The sequence below is a fragment of the Phycodurus eques genome, chromosome 3 (assembly GCF_024500275.1).
Source record: "Phycodurus eques isolate BA_2022a chromosome 3, UOR_Pequ_1.1, whole genome shotgun sequence".
Classification (NCBI taxonomy): Eukaryota; Metazoa; Chordata; class Actinopteri; order Syngnathiformes; family Syngnathidae; genus Phycodurus; species Phycodurus eques.
Window position 1 is genome coordinate 19,653,898 of NC_084527.1, and position 21,769 is coordinate 19,675,666.

The window sequence follows — 21,769 nt, forward strand, 5'->3', positions numbered from 1 at the left end:
CAGTGGTTCTCCAGCTCTTAAAATCAAGTACAACTAAAAAAATGATTAGCTCTCCAAATACCCCCACAATGACCAATATTAAAATACTGCTGCTGTGGTTCTCACCCCTAGACCCATTGTCCACTCTGTCCCCTAAAACTCTTTTTCCGTCCAGCTGCATTTTCAATAAACATAATCATAATAAAAAACAATAATAATAATAAGCAGAGGGAGTACTCAAACTTCAATAGTTCAAACTCCCCTGTTGCACAGAAAAAGTGTTCCAGCACAAAGGCATACAGACCCACCACTGCTAGGCCATGCAGCTGAACAGAAAAGGTTAAAATATATATATGTATATATATATATACATATATATATATATATTTATTTATTGATATCTTAAGTGTCGTTTTAATATTGCTAAATAAGGTCTACATATTACATTTATAAAAATATATATAACATTTTTAAAATTAGCATTCGCATTCTGAACATTTGTGGATTAAATATTTTGTTTGTTTTGTTTTACTGTCGTGGGCCATAAATTGCCCCTATAAATCTTATTTAATGTGCACCCGACTTCCACTTCCATTATGTTATTGGACTAGCTTCCCTGCGCGTGCATGTAAGTGTGCGCGCGCCCACTCTGGCTCCATCTCCTTGATGAAGCCTGCAGGAGGAAGAGGAGGAGGAAGGAGGAGGAAGGCAGTATTAAGGGGGAATGACAACCGTCCGAGCTCCATCTCCACCACCACCACCACCACCATCATCCTCAGCATGTATCCGAAAAAAGGCACACGCAACCGGCGATGAACCGCGGCGGATCAACGTCCGGGCAACAGCGGTAGAAGACGCAGAAGCAGCAGCAGAAGCAGCGACGCCGGTGATGCGGACGCTCGGCCGGACGACAACGACGACGACGACGACGACGACCCCCGCCGAGTGAGGCCGCTCCCCTCGCCAAGATGGCCCGCGTGGCGCGCGCCCTGGGTCTGATCATCCTGTGCGTGGCGGTGCTCATCCTGTCGCTCATCAGCTACGTTTCCCTGCGGAAGGACAGCCTCTTCGGGACGCCCGTCGGGGGGCCCAGGATCATGTTCCACGCCGGCTTCCGGTGAGCGATCAGCGGGGCTGTGCGTGGGGAAAGGTGCGGCCAGGTGGGGAAGGTGGGGGTGGGGGGCACGTGGGCTGTGGGCTGTGGGCGAGGGGTGCAACATGGACGCTTTATGGCTGCTTGTCAATCAAGCAAGCAAGTCATGCTGCACTATCGTGTATATAATGTCACAAAACATACATTGGTAAATGTTCCGGTTTTGTTATTTGTGTATTTCAAACTACTACCACTACTATAGTTTATTACGCTCATTATCGTCGCTCAAGCATGATGTGACATGCTTTGGGTCATGAGTTGTTACTTTTCATAGATAGATTGGTAGATATAGATGGCACATGGTGTGGTATGCTTTGGATGGCGAGTTGTCGGATGGATGGATAGACGACGTGGTACGCTTTGGATCATAAATTGTTACTAGATGTGGTATGCTTTAGATAACGAGTTGTTACTTGGATAGGTAATTAGATCTACGGATGGATGGATGATTGATGTGTTATGCTTTGGATTATGAGTTGCTACTTTCCATAGATGGATGAAGGATGGATAAACGGCACTTGATGTGGGATGCTTTGGATCCCGAGCTGTCGGACGAATGGAGGGACGGATAGATTATGCATGATGTGGTACGCTTTGGATCGTCAACTGTTACTTTGCATTGATGAATGGGTAGATGGATAGGTGACGCATGATGTGGTATACCTTGGATGAAAATATTAGAAAGAGCGCGAGACATTTTTTGATGCGGCTCTTATACTGGCTCTCATTACACTGTTTCAAAAGTACCACTAACTAATGAGTCTTCGAGATGGCCGCAGATAACGACGGAACCAAGCCAATTACACAAAAACTAAAACAAGCACAATGCCGATTCTGTGTCTTTGTCAGATCTCAGTTCGCCATGAATTTCCTGGACCCATCCTTCATCCCACTGACCACTGCCTTGAACGAAGAGCTCCAGGGGAAGCCGTCCAAGTGGAAATTCAACAGGACCGCCTTTTTCCAGCAGAGGTAAGATAAACGTTTTGCCTCTGGTGGGGGTATGGGGGGTGGGGGGTATTTGATTCACAGAATTGTTCACTGAGGCCAAAGGAAATGAGAAAGATGTGAGAGAATTCTTTGGCTGGAAAGAACAAGGGGGCATTCCAACTTTAGCCCCCTCGTCTTGATATTTGCTTTCATGTGGGATAATAACAGATATACACAAGTATCGGAACAGTGTGGCCAATTGCTTTACTTTGGGTGTAGAATGAAAACATTTCAAATGCTTTTGACAGCGTCTTCAAATGATTTGAAGTAGCCGTCAAAAGCTGCTTGTTATGAAGTGAGTTGAGTTGAATTCACTGCCTCCACACGGCATTCCAAACTCAAATGTATTTTTCCTCAAAGTCAGAGCAATAAATCGTCCGGACAACTGCTAGTATATCAAAAACACTCACAAATCGGGTTACTTGCATCTCCACTGTATATGTATTGTGAAGCCCTTATACTACAGTAGCTAAGAGGTATGACCAACATGAAAAGCAGCAAGCGGTCTTCTGTGTGTGGAAAAACAAGCAATTGTGAAGCTGATGGAAGATGGGAAAAGTAGCCCACATTCACTCCAGAGCGCCGTCTATGAATGGAAAGACAAACGATTGTGAATTTGCGGGAAGATGGGGAAAACCAATTTTTACCAACGACCTTTTCACACTGCACTTGCCCAGTGTGAAAGGCCCCCGCGTCAAAGCGCAACTACGACGGCAACGGGGTTGCGGCCATCCCGTATGTGGAAGGCGTCGCTGCAAAACGCGCTGCTGTCCCCTCGGCACATACACAATGAATGGGAAAGTCGAGGGCGTCAGACGCCTTGTCAAGTGCAGTGTGAAAGGCCTTTAAGGCCGCAGCGCTGTCTGTGGGTGAAAAAACTAGCAATTGTGAAGCAGAGAAAAGATGGATAAAGTAAACATGAAAGGGAAATGTATACGGGCGGAAAATGAGGGATTGTGAATCATGTTTGTTACTCTCTCTATTATTCTCTCTCACTTTCACAACTGCTTGCTTTTCACCTGTACACAACTCTCTGATTTTGATGATGGTTACTTTTCTCATCTTCTCCAAACTTTCACAATTGCTTGTTTTTCCACCCGTAGACAATTCTGTGAATTTTGTCTTGGTTACTGTGCCCATCTTTTCTGAGCTTCACAATTGCGTTGTTTCCCACTCCAAAAAAAAAAAAAAAAACGGCTCACTCTTCCGATGCTTTTGGAGAGGGAGTGTAAATACAGGGATAAAATCCTCCCCTGGGGAATGACCAATAAACTCAAAGTGTACTTTTGTGTCAGGAAGGACATTTTCAACCACATCGACATTCCGCACAACTTCTCTCTGACCAAGAGCAGCGTCCGAGTGGGCCAGCTAATGCACTTCGATTACTCCAGCCACAAGTACGTATTCTCCATCAGCAACAACTTCAAGTCCCTGCTGCCCGACGCTTCGCCCATCCTGGACAAGCACTACGGCACGTGCGCGGTGGTGGGCAACAGCGGCATCCTGACTGGCAGCCACTGCGGCTCGGAGATCGACGGCGCCGACTTTGTCTTTCGCTGCAACTTCGCCCCGACTGAGGTGTACGCCAAGGATGTGGGTCGCAAGACCAACCTGACCACCTTCAACCCAAGCATCCTGGAGAGGTACTACAACAACCTGCTGACCATCCAGGACCGCAACAACTTCTTCCTGCACCTGAAGAAGCTGGAGGGCGCCATTCTGTGGATTCCTGCTTTCTTCCTGCATACATCGGCCACCGTCACCCGCACCCTGGTGGACTTCTTTGTGGAACACAAAGGCCAGCTCAAGGTGGAGCTGGCCTGGCCCGGAAATATCATGCACGATGTCAACAAGTAAGACAGCAAGATTGTTATCCACGAATATAACGCAATAGTACATCAGCGCTGTACCAGAATATAACTTTTACACACAACGCGGCAAATAACCCATTTAATTCTATGAGAAAAGTAACTGTTGTTGGGAGGATTTGACCTTGCTAAGTCCATCACCTTAATCACTCATCCACAACAACCTGTAACATTTTTTCTAGATGCAACCATGAGCATAAATGCTAGGACTAAGTGAAGTAGAAGGAGCAATGTCCAAAGTCATCTATTGTTGGTAGGATTCGGACCTGTTTTGAGAGACCACAAGTGATTTCTAGTCCATCACCTCAACCACGCAGCTAGGAGGAAGCCCAGGTAGTTAGACATTCGGCACTGCCCCATTCACTAGTACCAAGTTACCCACGAAGGCATGTTGTCTCTGGTGAAAGTTTACAAAACAACCCGTCGTAAAATGCGCACTGCAGAGTCAGATGGTAATGTTGATGTTCAGCTTGCCATCTCGCCCACAACACCCTGTGCTACCTATGCGAGATCCTATGATTAGCATAAGTGCGAGCATAAATTGTAGTAGATGTACCAAAACGTTCTGGGAAATTCATCTGTTGTTGGCAGGATTTGAATCTACGTAGGGAGAACTCAAGGCAGTTCAAATCCAGCTCCGTCCACATCAACCGCTGTTCATTCACAAGATGCGAACATTAGCATTATTGCAACCACTAACTAAAGAGTCAAAGTTCCAGAAAACCTTCCCGTTGTTGGCAGGATTTGAACCTGCTCAGGGAGATCCCAATGGATCTCTAGTCCATGGCTCAGGTGGTAGAGTGGTCGTCTCCCAACCTGAAGGTTGTGGGTTCAACCCTAAGCCCTTGTGACCATGTCAAAGTGTCCTTGCGCAAGATACTGAACTACAAGTTGCTCCTAATGCTGTGTCACCAGTAGGTGAATGAGGAGACATCGTTAAAGTGCTTTGATTACCTTGAAGGTAGAATAGTGCTGTACAAGTGAAAGCCCATTTACCAGTCCTGCAAGATGCCATTTTGTAGCGCTGTTCGAATGTGTAATGAGTTTGGGGTTATCCCCTCAATGTATCGCACAATGCATCTTGAAAAATAATGATCGATGGTCACGAGAGGAAAACAAATATACAGAATATCCGATAACACATTGTGTTGTGCTGCGAAAATATCTTTAAAATAAGTAGAGCAACACATCACAACATGCGTGGACATAAAGTGCTTTGTTTTTATTCGCTAGTGATTAGGGAGTAGGTAATGAGTGAAGGATAATATTACATTTATTAAGCTTTCTTTGTTTGTCCCTCGGGCAGATACTGGAAGACCAAGAACCTTTCCCCCAAGCGTCTGAGTACGGGCATCCTCATGTACACGTTGGCGTCGGCTATGTGTGACGAGATCCACCTGTACGGCTTCTGGCCATTCGGCTGGGACCCCAATACGGGCAAGGACCTGCCCTACCACTACTACGACAAGAAGGGCACAAAGTTCACCACCAAGTGGCAGGAGACCCACCAGCTGCCCAGCGAGTTCAAGCTGCTCTACCGGCTGCACCGCGATGGCGTCAGCAAGCTGAGCCTGACACATTGCATGTAGAGGGGAGTCACCAGGGGAAGGGGGGTCACGCCGCGCCCGCATTCCGCATAGCGAGCGTTCATGCTAAATGTCCGCCTTGCTCGGTTTTGGTATTGTTGTGTTAAGTATTCCAGTCTGTCGCCTCCATAATGCTCCTTCGCATGACTGCTGGCAGTGGCAAACACAGTGGACCCTCCACAAGGACAACACTAAACCCAACCCTCGAATTGTTCAGTTACACCATAGGAAACAACGGAAGTGGCAGGACACCATTTTTCTCCCACACAGGAAATGTTGCAAAAGTATCTTTGCAACATACAGATTTTAACACCCACAAGACATGTCGTCCACCTATTCTACCAGTCTAAAGTTATCCACCCACTATACTTTACCCACGTCTAATGTCATGTGCCAACTGCAGTCCACCCTTGGAGGGTAGATCGTTCGAATTCTGCAAAATGTTTGGGAAAGGTGCATCGATGCAACCTTTACCAAAGGAAAGGAGATACAGTATATTACCCACAATCCTTTACGGCAGTAATATTAGGCCGCTGCCCAAGTTTACAGACTGCGCGAAGATGTTCGAGACTCTCCCGCTAAAGACTTTAGAAATAATTAAATAAAACTTTTCTTTGAATAAATAGTACAGAACGGTATATAAAAGCAAACATCAAGAATACAGTCTTCGTGAACAATAGCAATGTAAACATACAAATTTGCCTCAATGATTGGAAGACAAACATTACTATCCATACAAAAAAACAACAACACTGTAAACACAAAATATAAAACACAGAAACATGAGCGAGGGATGAAATTTCGAGTGTGATGGAAAAAGGACAGAGAAAGAAAAACAAACTAGAGACATTTTTTTTCCCATTATTTATTCATAAAACAAAAGATACAAAGCCAATTGCCAGAGGGTGACATCAAATTGGTGCCAAAAAGGCAGATGATCATATCACAAAAATAATAGAGAACAGAGAGCCAAGATTTGAATGACTTTCGCAGTGTCTAAGAGTCCTAAAATATTGCTTGATTTAATTTTAGTATCTATATTTATTATTTGTACATTTCAATCGTTGTAGAAACACTACTTGGGTAGAATCCTTGAATTATTCCCCAAAAATATTTTATTAGTAAGCAAGTATTTTCCAATAAAGTGAAATACATGTATATCATTAATTTATACAAATATGATATAAATATGGAAACACGTATGAAGCCTAAACATTAAATATTGTAATCTTTGGTTGCTCTGTGCTGATATCTTGTGGTAAAAGACATTAATAAGACTCAAATATTTTGCAGGTAAAGTCCACAAGCTAGAAACTTTACATTAGCAAGATTTGTAGTTGCGCTCAGTTATGAAAAGTTGACGCGAATTAATTTGAAACAGGGCTGTCCTTTCCTATGCTCAAAAGGAAGCACCTTTTCATGTCTCTTTGACCCGATTCCAAGAACGTTTCAGGAAAGGGGGCATAAATGTTAGGAGATCGGACTTAACGAAGAGGGAATCTACCTACTTGTCTAAGGTGATCCGCCCACCTGTCGAAAGTCATCTGACCTCTACCCTCTACCCACGTCTGAAGTCATCTGCCTGCTTAGTCTAAAGTCATCTGCCTATCAAACTTCACCCACCTGTCTAAATTCATGCGTCCACTAGACCCTGCACCATCAAGAGTCATCCACCTACTAGACTCTGCCCACCTGTCTAGTCTTTTACCCACTAGACTCTATCCACTGGTCCAAACTCATTCAACCACAAGACTCTGTCCACTTTTCTAAATTCATCCACCAATGAGACTGCCCACTCGACTCGGCCCACCTCTCTTAAGTCATCCATTCACTATACTCGGCCTTATCTAAAATCCTCTAACTAGACTCCAGCCCTCCTGTCAAAATTCATCCGCATCCTAGACTCGGTACACCTGTCAAAGGTAATTTGCCCACCTGACGCGTCATCTACCTTTTAGACTACCCACCTGTCTAAAGTCATCTACCCGAGAGACTCCACCCGTCTGTCCAAAGTCATCCATCCACGATACTCTTTCCATCATGGCATTTATTTGGAATAGATGGGCAAACTGTTAGACTTGGGAGGTTCCACTGTAATCCAAATTGTGTTTAGTTTAAAAACAAATAAAAAATAAATAAAAAATCACTGCCTAATCTCAGGGAACGAGTTAGATCAGTGTTTTAAATCCCCATTGGATGCGTCCGAACAGATGCGCTACCCTCTTTGGCCACAAGATGAGGTGTCAGACAATCTGCGCTACTCTTGTTTACAACACTTTAACAACAATCCAACAAGTCCCAATTCTAAAACTTTTGGATAAATAAGTAACATTCCAAATAATAAGCCATAGATTCACAGAGAGATCATATATATATATATATATATATATATATATATATATATATATATATTTACACACAGGATGTTTTTATTATACTACTGAATACTGTCACGTTTAGTGTCACTTTCTAAAATATGTCGTCTTCAGTCACGCTAGGTAACGTAAGGAAGAATGTCACGATATGGCGACAAAATAATACCGCAGGAAAGAAAAGGCAGATTTTCCAGAAAACAGTTGTAATACTGTGAGAATAAAGTCATAGAATAAAGTGGCAATGACGAGGCATAAGGAAATATTACAAGGGGTAAAAAATTTTTTTTTTTTAGCAAGAATAAAATCGTGATTTTAACTAAGTAGTCGTGTTTTTTTACATCTTTTGTTGTTTCTCCATAACTTTTTTCTGGTAAAATTCTGACTTTTTTTGTGATATCAAAACTTTACTAGTGTAACTTCATGACTCTTGTCTCGAATTATTTTTCTAACTTTATTCTTGTAAAATGATGACCTTTTTTCTTTTCCCTAAAAACACAACTATTCTCGTAACATTCCAACTTTTGTCTTTAGTAACGTTAATAAAAAAAATTATAATTGTGCAACTTTTTAAAAACATGCTATTAGGACTTTATTGATATAAGATGTAACAGTACAAGTTTTTTATCGCAAAATTATAACTTAATTGTTGTAGCGTTCTGACTTGTCGAAAAAGTACAACTTCATCGCCAAATTAAGTATTTTTTTTTTCTTCAAGAATGCAATTTTATTCTAATAAATTAATAAAATTAATTAAATAAAATCTAATAAATGAGTTTTTTTCCTGGAAACTAAAAGTTTATTCTTGTAAAATTAGGATGTTCATGTAAAATTAAAACTTATGTAAAATGTAAAATTAAAACTTTATTTTTCTCGTCAAAAATTCCAACTTTGTGACTTGGTAACGATACGGTACCTAAGCGTGGCTAAAATCTTAAGAAAATACAACATTTTGAGCAGATTCAAATTTAACATTTTTTATTTCGGGTTTCACCATGGCAACCGTCAACTAGAGTATACACATAAAACAGATTATTATGAGAGATTTTATTGCCTCGTGTCATAAAGCAGACAACTTGCTGGACTGTTATGAGAGCATGTTCTACTCGAACCTCACGTTGCATGCAAGAGGCACTAACAATGTTTTAGAATTCATTAGTAGAACCTTCTTTTAACCTTGCTTTGCATTGCTGACTGCAATTTTCCTTAAGAATATTTCCAGTGACTGTATAGTGAATAATAAGATACTCTTTTGGAAAAGCCGTTTGAGCATTTATTCTATATCCTTCTAGCGTAAGGTCAATGTACTGTACTAGTATACTCTTTGTTCTCATTAGTCAGACAATTCAGTGCACTAGCAAAACGACTAGGGTGCACTAATAGAACAACTTTTGAAATACTACAAATAGAATCATGCGTGTACTAGGGGTTGAACCGACTACTGGACTTTACCCCTCCGCAATGAGGGTTAGAGCTTGAGGTCAATTAGTCGCCAATCATGGGTTTTGGCAACACGGCGCCTTGCCAAACTCAACAGGAGGTGGGTTTTGCGCAGCAAACTAGCAGGGGTGACTCAAGAGTGCGGAAATATTTTTGTTAAAAATTAGATTGGGACCACGGCCACAAATTATTAAAGTCTATGGCAGCCTTAAATCCTCACGTCAGCAGTCAGGGAATTCATCAAACAACATCCTGTAACAGTGAAAAGAAAATATATTGAAGCGTCTTCTTAGAAAATGAAATAAAGACAAGCGGTGGTCAATCAATAACATATTGTAAAAAAATTACATTAATGTCGCCAGACAAAACTTCACACCCAATCACAGTCACAGACACCTTCTGAGTCCCTTTCACAGTCGGCTCTTATAAAACTCTCACAACAATCCAGATAACATAACTTCAAGTTTTCGACAATACATGGTTGAATTTGAGAAATCCAATACATCCTCTTGTAACTTTAACTGTGTTATGTGAATTGGTGTTAAGGTTTTACAAGCTCCGACAGTCTGCGAGGCTATGACGATATCTGAATGTGATTGGATGAGCGAGTGGTGTCTGAATGTGATTGGATGAATGAGTCTGAGTGGGGCCTGTACAACTGAGAACGGCGGGAAGAATGAGTGAGCGAGCATGTGGTTGGATGCCCACACAGTCTTTAATCCAGCAGCAGTTGGTGAGAGGTGGAAGTCCAATGTCCAATAATTTTATTGCTTGAATGTCTGGTGGTATCAAGTTAAAGGCAGAATTAGAGTAAATAAAAAGTAGCCTAGCAGAGCCGAGGCTGACATTTTTCGGGATTCCCACCGGGTCCAGTGGCATTCCCGTGGGACGGGAGTGAATTTCACCATCAATCACAGGATTGGGCAGGAGGGGGAGCAAAGGTCATCTGGAGCTAGCGGGAGCGGGAACTATGGAAAAAAAAAAGTCACCGGGAATGGACGGGAGTGGAAACCATGGTGGTGGGAGTGAAAGCGTGATGCAGTTATATTGTATTTCATTTTAAAGCTATAATCCACAAATGTTTTGTAAAAACAAACAAAAACAAAAAAAAGTAATGTTCACCCAAGCCGCCACGAGAGGAGATGACACAATGCTGATTAAGCCATTCAGCTCCTCTAACATCTTGCTGTATTTGTCAGTATCTAATTTTTTATATTGAGTGACTGTCCTATTAATTTCTCGCGCTGGCTCGGTTGGTGGCGCAGTGCAAATGACGGAAATAACGGCACGGAAATGACACGTCCTTCAAAACAGTAACATTTTGTAGAATCACATATAAGGGCCATAACACGCATTGCCTACGTCATATTGAAGCGACGGCTCAGTTCTTTTGTTGGGGGCGTTACATACTATAGCTTTAAATCAAATCGATATTTGAATTTCCCCTCAGCATCGAGCCAAACATAGCTACACTAAGGGATTAAGACGGCTTTTATTAATAAATTTATGTTTTGTTTCTTGATCATTCCGGTAATTCAATGTATTTATTATGGTGAGTAAGGCAGACATGTAATGCATATTTCATACCGAGGAGCAAAAAGTGAGCAAGAATGACTGAGAGTAAACAAAAATATGTGGGGCGGGAGGGATAGTAGTGGGATTCTATACATTTTTGCTCAGGAGTGGAATTTTTTATTTGTTTTTAAACTCTGGATTGGGTAGGATTTTTTCAATAATTTGGTACTGCGCGAGATTTTATTTTTTTAAACATTCGCGATTTGTTGGTTTTTTTTTTTTTTTTTAAACACCGGGGATTGGGATGGAGTGGGAGCGATTTCTATGGGAGCGAGTTAGATTTTTTTACTTATTTGGGATTGGGAGGGAGCAGGAGTCAGCATCCACTCCTGTGGCAGCCTCTATAGCAGAGCGCCCCTGCTCTTCCAAGTGTGGGGTGGCAGTGTGGAGTCCCGTGACAATGGCATCTTCTGTCCATCTGTTAGCTCTATATGCCAACTGGTGTGGGTCAAATATGGGTGGGAGACAGGATGTGATGTGATGTCAGACCAGTTTCTCTAAACACTTCATAAAAGTAGGTGTCAGAGCGACTGGTCAGAGTTCTTATTAGTGAGGACAAATAGCATGCTAGTACATGGATCTTAAGCAGCTTTCCAAGTACTCCTGCTGTATAGTTCAAACGGGACCAAACCTCATGCAGTTCTGCCTCATTTTGTCACATTTCTTTTCTCCAAGTGTGTGTTTATCAGAAACGGGGGACCACCCAAGCAAGTCGTCGGTGATCTTTAAGAAGCTGGAGGACACATGATGGCGTGCCTCATGACTGTGTGACTTGTCACAGGATGTCGCGAGCACGCTCAGATTGATTTTTGGCTGTTGCTGTTGTTGACGCCTAGAATCTTTTCCCAAACAAAAGCGTTTCTTGTCATGTCAGACTAGGGGCTATTTTGTTTATTACTCTGTGTAGCTGATGTCACGTGTACGAGGCGCTAACTGTGCATGAATGTCTGGGTGTCAGCACATTAGGAATGTACGCCAAAAAGAATGTTTGAAGGAAATAGTCTTGGACTAGCTCTTAAATGTCAAACTAAAAGGTCATCAATCCATGAGTTACCTCAGCCAAGCCTGAGAGCGCAAGGGTTTGTTCTTTTGACTTCTTATGAAATGCCATAACGTTTTGGCATTGAAAATAAATACAATATTTATTGTATTTGGCCACCATTTGAGGAAATGTTCATTTTTGTCTTTAAAGTCCGATTGCACTGGGCCCAAAGATAAAAAGTAAAAATAAATGCCCCCGGCGACTATTTGAGGAAATGTTTACTTTTGTCGTTACAGTCCACTTGCATTGGGACCAAAGACAACAAGGAAAAATGAACACTTCCTCTCAAATAAATGTCCACATGTCCCCCATTGAACATGTCCCATTATTTCATATGATCAATTTGCCACCTGTCTGTACATAAGTGCCACACAGAAGAAACTTTATTCACAAGATTTTTTTTTTCTTGTACCTTTTGCTACGTCTGCATGGCTAACGTAATTACGTGGACGGTTATGAACATGTCATATATATAAAAAATCATCAATGTCTTCGGGGGTTGTTTTGACCAAAAAAATCTGTATATTTAAATGTCTTATTCCACTGTATGATAAATGTGTGCCTGCATATTAATATGTCCAATAAAAAATATTTTTTTCTTCCAAGTGAACCAAAAAAATTGTTTTACCCTCTTTGAAAAAACAAAACAAAACAAACAAAAAACAAAAAAACCTAAATATCATTCATAAGAAAACTTGTTGAAAATGTGCTAATTGCATTATCCATGATAGTAACTAGTTGGAAACTAGTTTTTAAATGTACTTTTTTGTCATCTAACAAAAAGGCAGGCTAATGTAAGTTCAACCACAGAAAAAGATCATAGAAAATCATTAGCCTTAGCCTAGATGCTAACTAGTGCTGGTAGCTACAAAGCTAATAGTTGAACAATACTACAAAGTCTTGTGATTTCACGAGAATCCAAAGGGTTAGCAAGGTACAAAGCTAATTGTCTGTGTCTGTGTGTGTATTTAATGCTAACAGATGATTACGTGATGATTTCACTTTCACTTTGTCATCTAACAAAATTTCAGGCTAATTTAATCTCAAGAGAGAAACCTAATAGAAAAGTATTAGCCTGAGCCATGATGGTAACGAGCTCTGGCAGCTAAGAAGCTAAAAGTCTAACAGTGTTACGGAGTGTAGAGTTTATGCTAGAATCCAAATAGGCAGCCAACTACTTTTTATTTTGTCATCTAACAAAAAGTCAGGCTAATGTGAATATCAAGGGAGAAAACTAACATAGAAAGCATTAGCCTTAGCCAAGATGATAATAAGGCTGGCTAATATTTCAACAATACTTCGGAGTCACCGCCACACGTTTTTTTCCCCCCCGTCAACGTTCCTCCCACATTTCAAAGACAAGCATGTAAGCTTCACTGAAGACTAAATTGTCCATAGTTGTGAGTGTGTATGCTTGCTTGTCTGGGTCACCAGCAATTGGCTGGAGACCAGTTCAGGGTGTTCCCCGCATTGTTCGCCAAAAGTCAGCTAAGGTTAAATCAATGCTCTAAATCAAAGGTGTCAAACTCATTCTTGTCACGGGCCACATCGCGGTTATGACTTCCCTCGGAGGGCCGCTACAAATGTGGACCCATATAAATGAAAAATTACCTCATATACTGTAATTACAGTATACACAACACATTGATGAATAACCAGTTTTGAAATCAGAAGCCTATAAAAACATGTTTTTCAACTATTACATTTCTTTTCAAAGGGGGATTGGTAACAAAAAAATGCTTGCAAATATATCTCAATGGTATGACACCAGAACACAATTAGCGATTTTGATTTGCTTTCGTGGGCCACATAAAATGATGTGGCGGGCCGGATCTGGGCCCCGGGCCACCAGTTTCACACCAGTGCTATAAATGATTCACAGGTGTGAATGTGTCTATGCTGTCTATGTGTGTCCTGTAATTGGCTTGCGAATAATCCAAAGTTTTTATTGTTTTTATTGTTTGACTGATATTATGATGATAAAAAATGACAAATTATCTTCAGTAGGTACACTTACACCATCCAATGAGATGCAATACAATGAGCATTATTATTGAGACAGCTCTTGTATTTTCTCCTATTGGACGGCACGTACCTAATAAAGTGTCCGGTGATGTCAGGCGTGACGTCAGCAGGCGCACCTCCTCCAGACGGCGACCTCGTGCGCTGCCCCTGCTGGCCGACTGCTGCCGTTGTGCTCGGTTTCTGGCGCACTGTGCTCCATCCGCTTCATCACCATGTCCAGCAGGGTCTGCACCGCCTTCTCCACGCCCAGGCCTGTAGCAGCACTCGTCTCATAGTAGGGGATGCTGGGTGGGGGAAAAGAAACGTTTTTTTTTTTTTTGTAATAAGCTTAGACTAAATCATGCTAAACACAGTTGTTTAGCACAGCCTTGTGGTGAAATGAAATAACACAAACACCTCAGCCTGATGGGAACCAGGCAACAGCCAGGAGGCCAATATGGAAAGCCGCTTGAGCATTTAGTCGATATTCTTGATATTCATCTTAACGTCCATGTACTAGTACACTCTTTAGCCTCACTAGTAGCACAATTCAGCGCGCAAGTCGAACAACTGCGTCTTACTATTATTATTTATTTATTTTCCACTAAGAGTGCCAATTTTGACCTACTGGTACACAATTAAACCTTACTAGTAAACTACTGTGGTGCATTAGAAACACCACAAGGCCCAAACAGTAGGCATATGTCACACACGAGTAGTGTCCTGGACCCTACGAGTAAAACCAAAATGCCCGCTAGTAGTTTTGCCTCACTAGTAACATGTAGTTTGCCTACTCGTATGCCTAGGTTCTTCTACTAGTGTCCAAAAATGTCATGCAGTAATAGAAAAAAAAGACTAGTAAGACAGTCGTTTTACTAGTGCGCAGAATTGTCTTACTACTGAGGACAAATAGCATACTAGTACATGGACCTTAAGCTGGATAGCAAGGAGATAAGAGTAAATGCTCAAACGGCTTTATGCAAAGTTTTTGCACATTAGTAGGACAACTACATGTTTCTAGGGAGGCAAAACTGCGCACTAGTTTAAATGTGTGCCACTAGTGGTGCTAGTGACATTATAAAATTCTACTAGTTAACATTTAGTGCTTCACTCGTAATACTAGTACTGCACAGAAGACAGCTAGTGCACCTACTAATGTGCAGAAATATCACACAGTTTTAGTTAAGGCAGTAGTGGGGAAAAAACATTTCTAGTAATACAGTTGTTCTACTACTGGGCTCAAGGGTTTCGAGCTCAAGGATATCAAATAAATGCCAAAACCGCTTTTCAAATGGCAATTATGTGAGTATTTGTAATAACAATGAAATATAAGTTAAGACAGTTAAATAGTCTATGAAGAGTTATAGACTGAAGGCGGGGAATAATGTATGTACAGTACTTACCCGTATCCGTCAGCCAAATCTCTGGCTTGCCTGGCGTGCACGTCCCTGATGCTGCGGAGGTCAGCCTTGGTGCCCACCAGGACCACGTCGGGACTGTCGCAGTATGCGTTGGCCTGGAGCTGACCTGAGGAGAGCGGCGTTCGTCGGCACCGTAAAGCAGGGGCAAGACATGGTAAAACAAGATATAGTAGAACAGGTTTAGAAACCATGTGTTTTGCGTTGCTCTACAGCCCATTTAGGTAGCTAGATGATTCTGAATTAACCATGCTGGTTGCATGGTTAATTCAGGAGGAATTAACCATGCAACCAGCTGGTTGCTACCAATTAGTGAACATAGTTAATGACTCAGAACATCGTTAATGACCCAAATACGCAGACATGTAATCGCTGAGAGAAATTGTTTTTCGACTTCCTCTTGATGAAAAATTAAGGAAACTAAAGCATGATCCAGACATTATTTCACTGGAGGTGTGACTTAATACTTATGCCCATATTGTGTGTGTGTTTATAAAAAAACAAAAAACAAAAAAAAAAAAAGGGACACATACTCATCCAATTCCTGACATTGAGGAAGCTTTGGTGATTGGTCAGGTCAAACATGAGCAGGAAGCCCATGGCATCTCGGAAGAAGGCTGTTGTGAGGCTGCGAAACCTGAAAACATGTTACATACATACATGAGTTTCCTCCGCAGGATGTCCGGGCTCTCCCTTAGAGAGAGGGTGAGAAGCTCGGTCTTCCGGGAGGATCTCAGAGTAGAGCCGCTCCTCCACATCGAGAGGAGCCAGATGAGGTGGCTGGGGCATCTGATTCGGATTTTTTATTTTTATTTTTAAATGTCGATTAAAAGAACATGTTTGGAAGAAAACATGGAACTCAATCGAAGTCCGGCACACCAAAAACTAACGTGGAACACATGAATTGGCCTTTAATTCCATAGGGGAATTATGTCAACCCATCACTACAGTACCTTCATTCCAATATGATATGTAATGTCTAATGTAACAAATGTATCTATAATATAGTACATTTTCACTGCTCCCAGAGAATCAAGATTGCCTCGAGGGCACCGCCATATCGATATCTGTAAATGTCCTGGAATTCTAAGATAAGTTACAGTACCTGTATAGCCACTGCTGCCCTGGGGCAGTCTGACAAAAGTGTAGTTGCCCTTCTGCAGCTATGCCCCCTTCAACCACCACCAAACATGTTCATTCATAGGAAATGTGGGATAAGTGTCTTACCCAGGGACGACACAACAAAGACATACGCTCGGGCGGGGATACGAACTGGTGACCTTCCCGTTGCAGGGGGTACGCTTACCCTCTCCACCACGCCACTCACACATTCGTTTGAGGGTATAGGATTTAGTGTCTCTACGGGATATCCTGTACCGTCATTTCATGGAGCACATTTCTCAAGTTAAAAAATGTAAATGAAAAGACCAAGTTAATCTGATGCTTTTAAGAAGAAAGTGATCACTGTTGCAGTCAGAAGGGAAGCAGCGTCCGTGACGCAGCTCCGCAGTTTGACATAAAGCTATTGTGTGATTATTAGAGGAAGTCCAAACAAAAGCTCCGACCCGTTAAGTCTGTACTATTTTCAACAGTACAAGGAAAATGTTATACTCACTGTATCATTTAGGATTGATTTGAGTCGATCACCATCTTTGTTCGTTTCTAATATGAGAACATGAGTAGAAATGGTGAGAAGGCGACATGAACGCTCGCCCCCTCCAAAAAATTATGTCACTGGATGCACACAGAGCAGAATATTTATTTGAAAAACCGAATAAAACACAGATAATGCTTCATGTTTTGAACATGAATAGCAGCAAATCAATGGTGCGTATTATACAGAGGTAGAAGTGTTTTCCTTATTTTGGGGGTGCATACTACACTCAAGAGCATATTATGCATAAGATATTACAGTACATAGTCTGTTAGTTTTATGCACTTTATCTTTTCCCTGTATGTGTTGCAATGAGATGAAGCGTGACATTCTGGATTAAAATGTACCTCTCTTGTCCAGCTGTGTCCCAAAGCTGAAGGTGGACTCTGAAGTTCTTTTCCGTTGCCCCGTCGGAATTAGTCCCTGTGTACATCTGATGGAAAAAAAAATAATAATTTGAAGGGTTAAAAATTTAAAATTGATATTTTATACTAATGACAAGAACTGATGTTAGTTAAAATCCGTATTCAGTAAAAGCAGCAAAAAAATAAATAAAAAATACAGACTATGTTTGTATGTAGCACAAGGCCTGAGCGTTAAATGCACTTTTATTAAACGCCCATGGCGGAGATGGAGTCACTCACCAGCCGTTTTTCCCGGAAGTCGATGCCCACCGTGGTGGTGAACTTGTGGTCGAACTTCTTGTCAGTGTACCTGTACAAAAAGGTGGTCTTGCCTACGCCCGAGTCGCCGAGCGCCAACAGCTTGATCAGATAGTCGTAATCCCACTTGGCCATGGTGCCGCTCAGCCTACCAAGCTACGGGAAAAAAAAAGCAGGGGAAAAGTAAAGGTTGAAGTGGGCTTAACACAGCGTCTTACCGCTGTGATCCGAGTGGGACAAGCGCATGACTCGGCCTGAGCTCCGCATGAGTCGTCAAAGGTGTTTTTAGATCTCCTGTTTTGGTAGAAAGAATCCCATTTATGGACTGCACGTCAGCGGTTCCTGCTGGGCCCACGAACGCGGTGTGTCCAATTAAATTTGGCTGAGAGGCCCACAAGGTGAAAATAACAGAGCAAAGCGTTGTTTTTCAGACTTTATATAGACAATGTCCTTATCTGTTTCAATGAAAGAAAGCCCTTTCTAAAGCAAATAACTATAGCCAATCAATTGAAGCAACAGAAGGTTCACATTAATAATGCAAAAGTTGTAATGAAATGTCATGAAAGAAAAGCATATTATACCGGTATATATATATAAATATATATATATATAAATATATATATATAAATATAAATATAAATATATATATATATAATATATATATATATATAAATATATATATATATATAAATATATAAATATATAAAAAAATATAAATATAAATAAATATAAAATATAAATTATATATATATATATATATATATATATATATATTTTTTTTTTTTACGTTTTAGTTAAATCAATAACAAAATACAAAAATATGTTTTTATTATATATTATAAAAAGGTACTAATGTAAACAAGTTTAAAATAAAATAAATGAAAGGCAGATTTCTTTTATGGAAGTAAAATGTTGAAGAGAATGTAAAAGGTACAATTAAATATCATGAAAGAAGAGCATATTATTTTGGCATATTACTATAAATACAATAAAAGGCACGTCATTTTTGCATTGGAGGAAATTTTTTATTTTTTATTATGTTGAAAATAAAAATCATATCATACTGAATAAATCATATAATCAAATGGGTCTGTTATTTTTACAAATTGACCAATTTCAAGTGTTGAAAATCTTTGACAATGCATGCTAATGGTTTAACAAACATGCCGCTTTTTTGTTTTCCTGATGATTTTTGGAGAAGCCAGCATTCCACACAATGGCAGCAACATACTAGTATCATTTACGTTTTGTCATGGTCTTAAACTAAGGCCAGAAAATGGTTCTAATCAGTAGATATTTTTTAATTAATTGACATTTTTCTTCCTACCGCAGATGTCATAAACAAAACCAGACAAAATGAATCTGTGCTATAAAACCATTTTAAAAATATTTTTCATTAATCTCACAGAGGCAACAACATGGATCAACAAAATTCCAACAGAATACTTGTTTTCCGATGCAGCATCTCGTTGCTAAGCGCCATTCATAGAGCTAAATCGGAAACATCCAACAGGCCAATGAGGAAACGGCACTGTACCACCCACAGCCATGAGCCTGTCTATAATTAGGAGTTGCGTGTCTTTAACGCCACCATTAATTGATTCTCTGTATTCACTATAAATGGACAGAAAATAAAGAAAAAAAGTGCCACATGCTGGCTCCTGATGCAAACTTGTCATTTGGACCAATTTGGATCCCCATGTAAATTCAAATTCATTCTTTGAAAAGTCAGAATTCCCAACCACTGCTGAAGAAGAATAAGAAATAAAGTTCTCACCAGCAAGTCCGGGAGCAGTGCCTGCGTCCATCCGATCTGCAGCCTTGTCACTCATTCCCCAGTCGCAGAGTATTGCCCAAACCTCCCCTACATGTGATGCAAGGGTGGAGCAACTCGAGTTGCTATTATTTTCTTCTGGAAGGAGGAAAAATAAGACTAACTGAACCTGACAGCACAAAAGGGTCATATTAATCATAGAAAGAGAAATGGGACTTCCCGCGACATTCGCACCAACTGCAAAGTACAAGATGAACCATCCAATTAAATAACAGTGAGAGAAATTAATTTTACCCAGCAGATGGTCAAATGTGAAAATCCCACTTTTTTCTTGCTTTTTACATGCATTCAATAGACAAGGAGCCCCACAATAAGATAAATTGATCCAAGAATGCGACTTTCAGTCCAATAACTGTTTTTATTGATTAGAAAAACATGAAAAGTAGTCCAAAATACCAAAAACAAAACACACAGTCACTTTGGGGAACCATTAGAATAACTGCTAAGTGAACCAGTGAGTTAACGTTGCCTGATTTTCAGAATCAGAATCATCTTTATTTGCCAAGTATGTCCAAAACACACAAGGAATTTGTCTCCGGTAGTTGGAGCCGCTCTAGTACAACAAACAGTCAATTTACAGAACACTTTGGGGACATAAGGACATTGACAAAAAACAATTGTGCAAAAAGATGCAGAGTCCTCTAGCACTTAGAGCAGTTCGAACGACTAATATTGCAATAGTCCGGTGCAATGACCATTGTGCAAAGGGCGCTGAGACTTCAAGGAGTGTATGCGGTTTAAAGTGACAAGTAGTGCGATCATCTGGGACAATGTTGGTTGTGCAAATGTTACAGATACTCCTCAATCAGTGTGCAAATGGAGCAGATGCTACTCTGGCATGAGTGGCCAGTATATGCAAATAGTGCAGCATGGCGAAATTGGTCTCGGTTTTGCCTGAGAAAAAAAACATTTTTACAAGGTAGAAGTGTAACCAACTCGAAAGCCAGAGATGTTCCACGCCTTTATGTAGACCCTTACCAAAAATTACTTCGATCTCGGTTGGTCCTAATGTCACAATTTTGTGTCCTACTTTCTACTGCTCTAGTCTATCAAAATGGCTGCGCGCTCCAGTTCCATTCATGCAATAAAAGTCTGTTGACTACATTTATACAAGTTAGAGGAGTGATTGCAATAAAACAAGAGCGTTACACCTTTATCCAGAACTTTATCAAAAACAAATTGGAGCCACCATTTTCTTATGTCAAAATAGCTGCTGTGAAAAAGCCAGTGTACAATACCCCAATATACAGTATTTGTAATTCGGCATTCACAGATTCTCACATTTAATGATTTTTTTTCCCCCTGGGAACCAATCCTCCAAGGAACTATGTTGAACTCAGTTGAGGAGCTTCGTTTGGACAAAGGTAGTTCTTCACCACAATCTTGTGGCACCTGGGTACAAAGGAACTATGTTAAAATGACTTGAGGAGTTTCATTTAGAAAAAAAGGAGTGTTTGCCGCACACTACAGCTATGTTGAAGTGAGCTGAGGAGCTTGTCTTGTGGGATTGTGGTGCTAAAGAACTACGTTGAAGGGGTTTAATTTTTACAAAAGTGGTGCTTTGCCTCTATATTGTGGCATCTTGGTGCCAAGTAACAACATTGAAGTTGAGAAGCTTTATTTAGACAAGAGGAGTGCTTTGCTGGAATTTGCCATTGAGTCTGTTGATGTTTTTAAGAGGAGGCTCAAGACTCACCTTCTTGGTTTGGTTGTTAACTGATTTATTAATTATTTTGTTTATTACTGATTTATTCCATTATCTATTCATTTTACCATTTTTATCCTATCTTATTGTATTTCTTACTGTCCTTCAGTTTTTTTATTCTGTACTACTGTCTTTTAGTCTTCTTAACCTTTAAGTTTAAATCCAGTGTCTTCTCATGCAGCCTCCATGCTGGGACGTGTGCTTGGTCTGCCCACGGGGATATCATTCTGCAGTTTCCCCGTGGCCCGGGGGACAGGTTCGCTCTGCACAATGGGGGGAGTCTATCCTGGTCTTCCCAAGTGATGGTGGTCATTGCAGCGGCATCCTCTGTGGCTGCGGGCGGTGGCACCTTTCAGTGTGGATGGCTCACACAGGTTTGTTTTTCCTCACCCGGATCCTCAGTGCCATGCCATGTCTATACACTATTAAGTATGCATGTTCATGTGGTTGTGCTTTGCATTTAAATGTGAGAGTGGGAGGCTCGGGT

At 40.9% G+C, this 21,769-nt stretch overlaps 2 protein-coding genes across 3 annotated transcripts; one reads left to right on the forward strand and one right to left on the reverse strand.

The window, feature by feature from the left end:
• The first annotated feature begins 647 nt into the window (after positions 1-647).
• LOC133400115 (sia-alpha-2,3-Gal-beta-1,4-GlcNAc-R:alpha 2,8-sialyltransferase-like) lies at positions 648-12,610 on the forward strand. The gene is made up of 4 exons (XM_061672382.1): positions 648-1,096; positions 1,982-2,104; positions 3,418-3,975; positions 5,297-12,610. Exons 1-4 carry the CDS (start codon positions 948-950, stop codon positions 5,577-5,579), a joined length of 1,113 nt encoding a protein of 370 aa, XP_061528366.1. The 5' UTR covers positions 648-947; the 3' UTR covers positions 5,580-12,610.
• Positions 8,250-20,948, reverse strand: LOC133400116 (ras-related protein Rab-27B-like). 2 transcript variants are annotated; one of them, XM_061672383.1, is made up of 7 exons: positions 20,859-20,948; positions 19,521-19,655; positions 17,726-17,899; positions 17,429-17,514; positions 15,961-16,064; positions 15,413-15,536; positions 8,250-14,314 (listed from the first exon to the last, which is right to left on the reverse strand). In XM_061672383.1, the coding sequence occupies exons 3-7, from the start codon at positions 17,876-17,878 to the stop codon at positions 14,134-14,136; spliced, it is 648 nt and encodes a 215-aa protein (XP_061528367.1). In that variant the 5' UTR covers positions 17,879-17,899; positions 19,521-19,655; positions 20,859-20,948; the 3' UTR covers positions 8,250-14,133. The 2 variants fall into 2 exon arrangements, with proteins under 2 accessions (XP_061528367.1, XP_061528368.1); XM_061672384.1 differs by having other exon boundaries at positions 17,726-18,085.
• Between the last annotated feature and the right edge of the window lie 821 nt (positions 20,949-21,769).

Bases quoted from the DNA above. Each gene is read 5' to 3' on its own strand.
- LOC133400115 (XM_061672382.1), top strand. From the start codon at position 948: ATGGCCCGCGTGGCGCGCGCCCTGGGTCTGATCATCCTGTGCGTGGCG. The intron at 2,105-3,417 runs GTAAGATAAACG...CTTTTGTGTCAG, and splicing joins ACCGCCTTTTTCCAGCAGAG to GAAGGACATTTTCAACCACA. The intron at 3,976-5,296 runs GTAAGACAGCAA...TCCCTCGGGCAG, and splicing joins ATCATGCACGATGTCAACAA to ATACTGGAAGACCAAGAACC.
- LOC133400116 (XM_061672383.1), bottom strand. From the start codon at position 17,878: ATGGCCAAGTGGGATTACGACTATCTGATCAAGCTGTTGGCGCTCGGC. The intron at 17,515-17,725 runs GTGAGTGACTCC...TTTTTCCATCAG, and splicing joins ACTTCCGGGAAAAACGGCTG to ATGTACACAGGGACTAATTC. The intron at 14,315-15,412 runs GTAAGTACTGTA...TCCCCCACCCAG, and splicing joins GATTTGGCTGACGGATACGG to CATCCCCTACTATGAGACGA.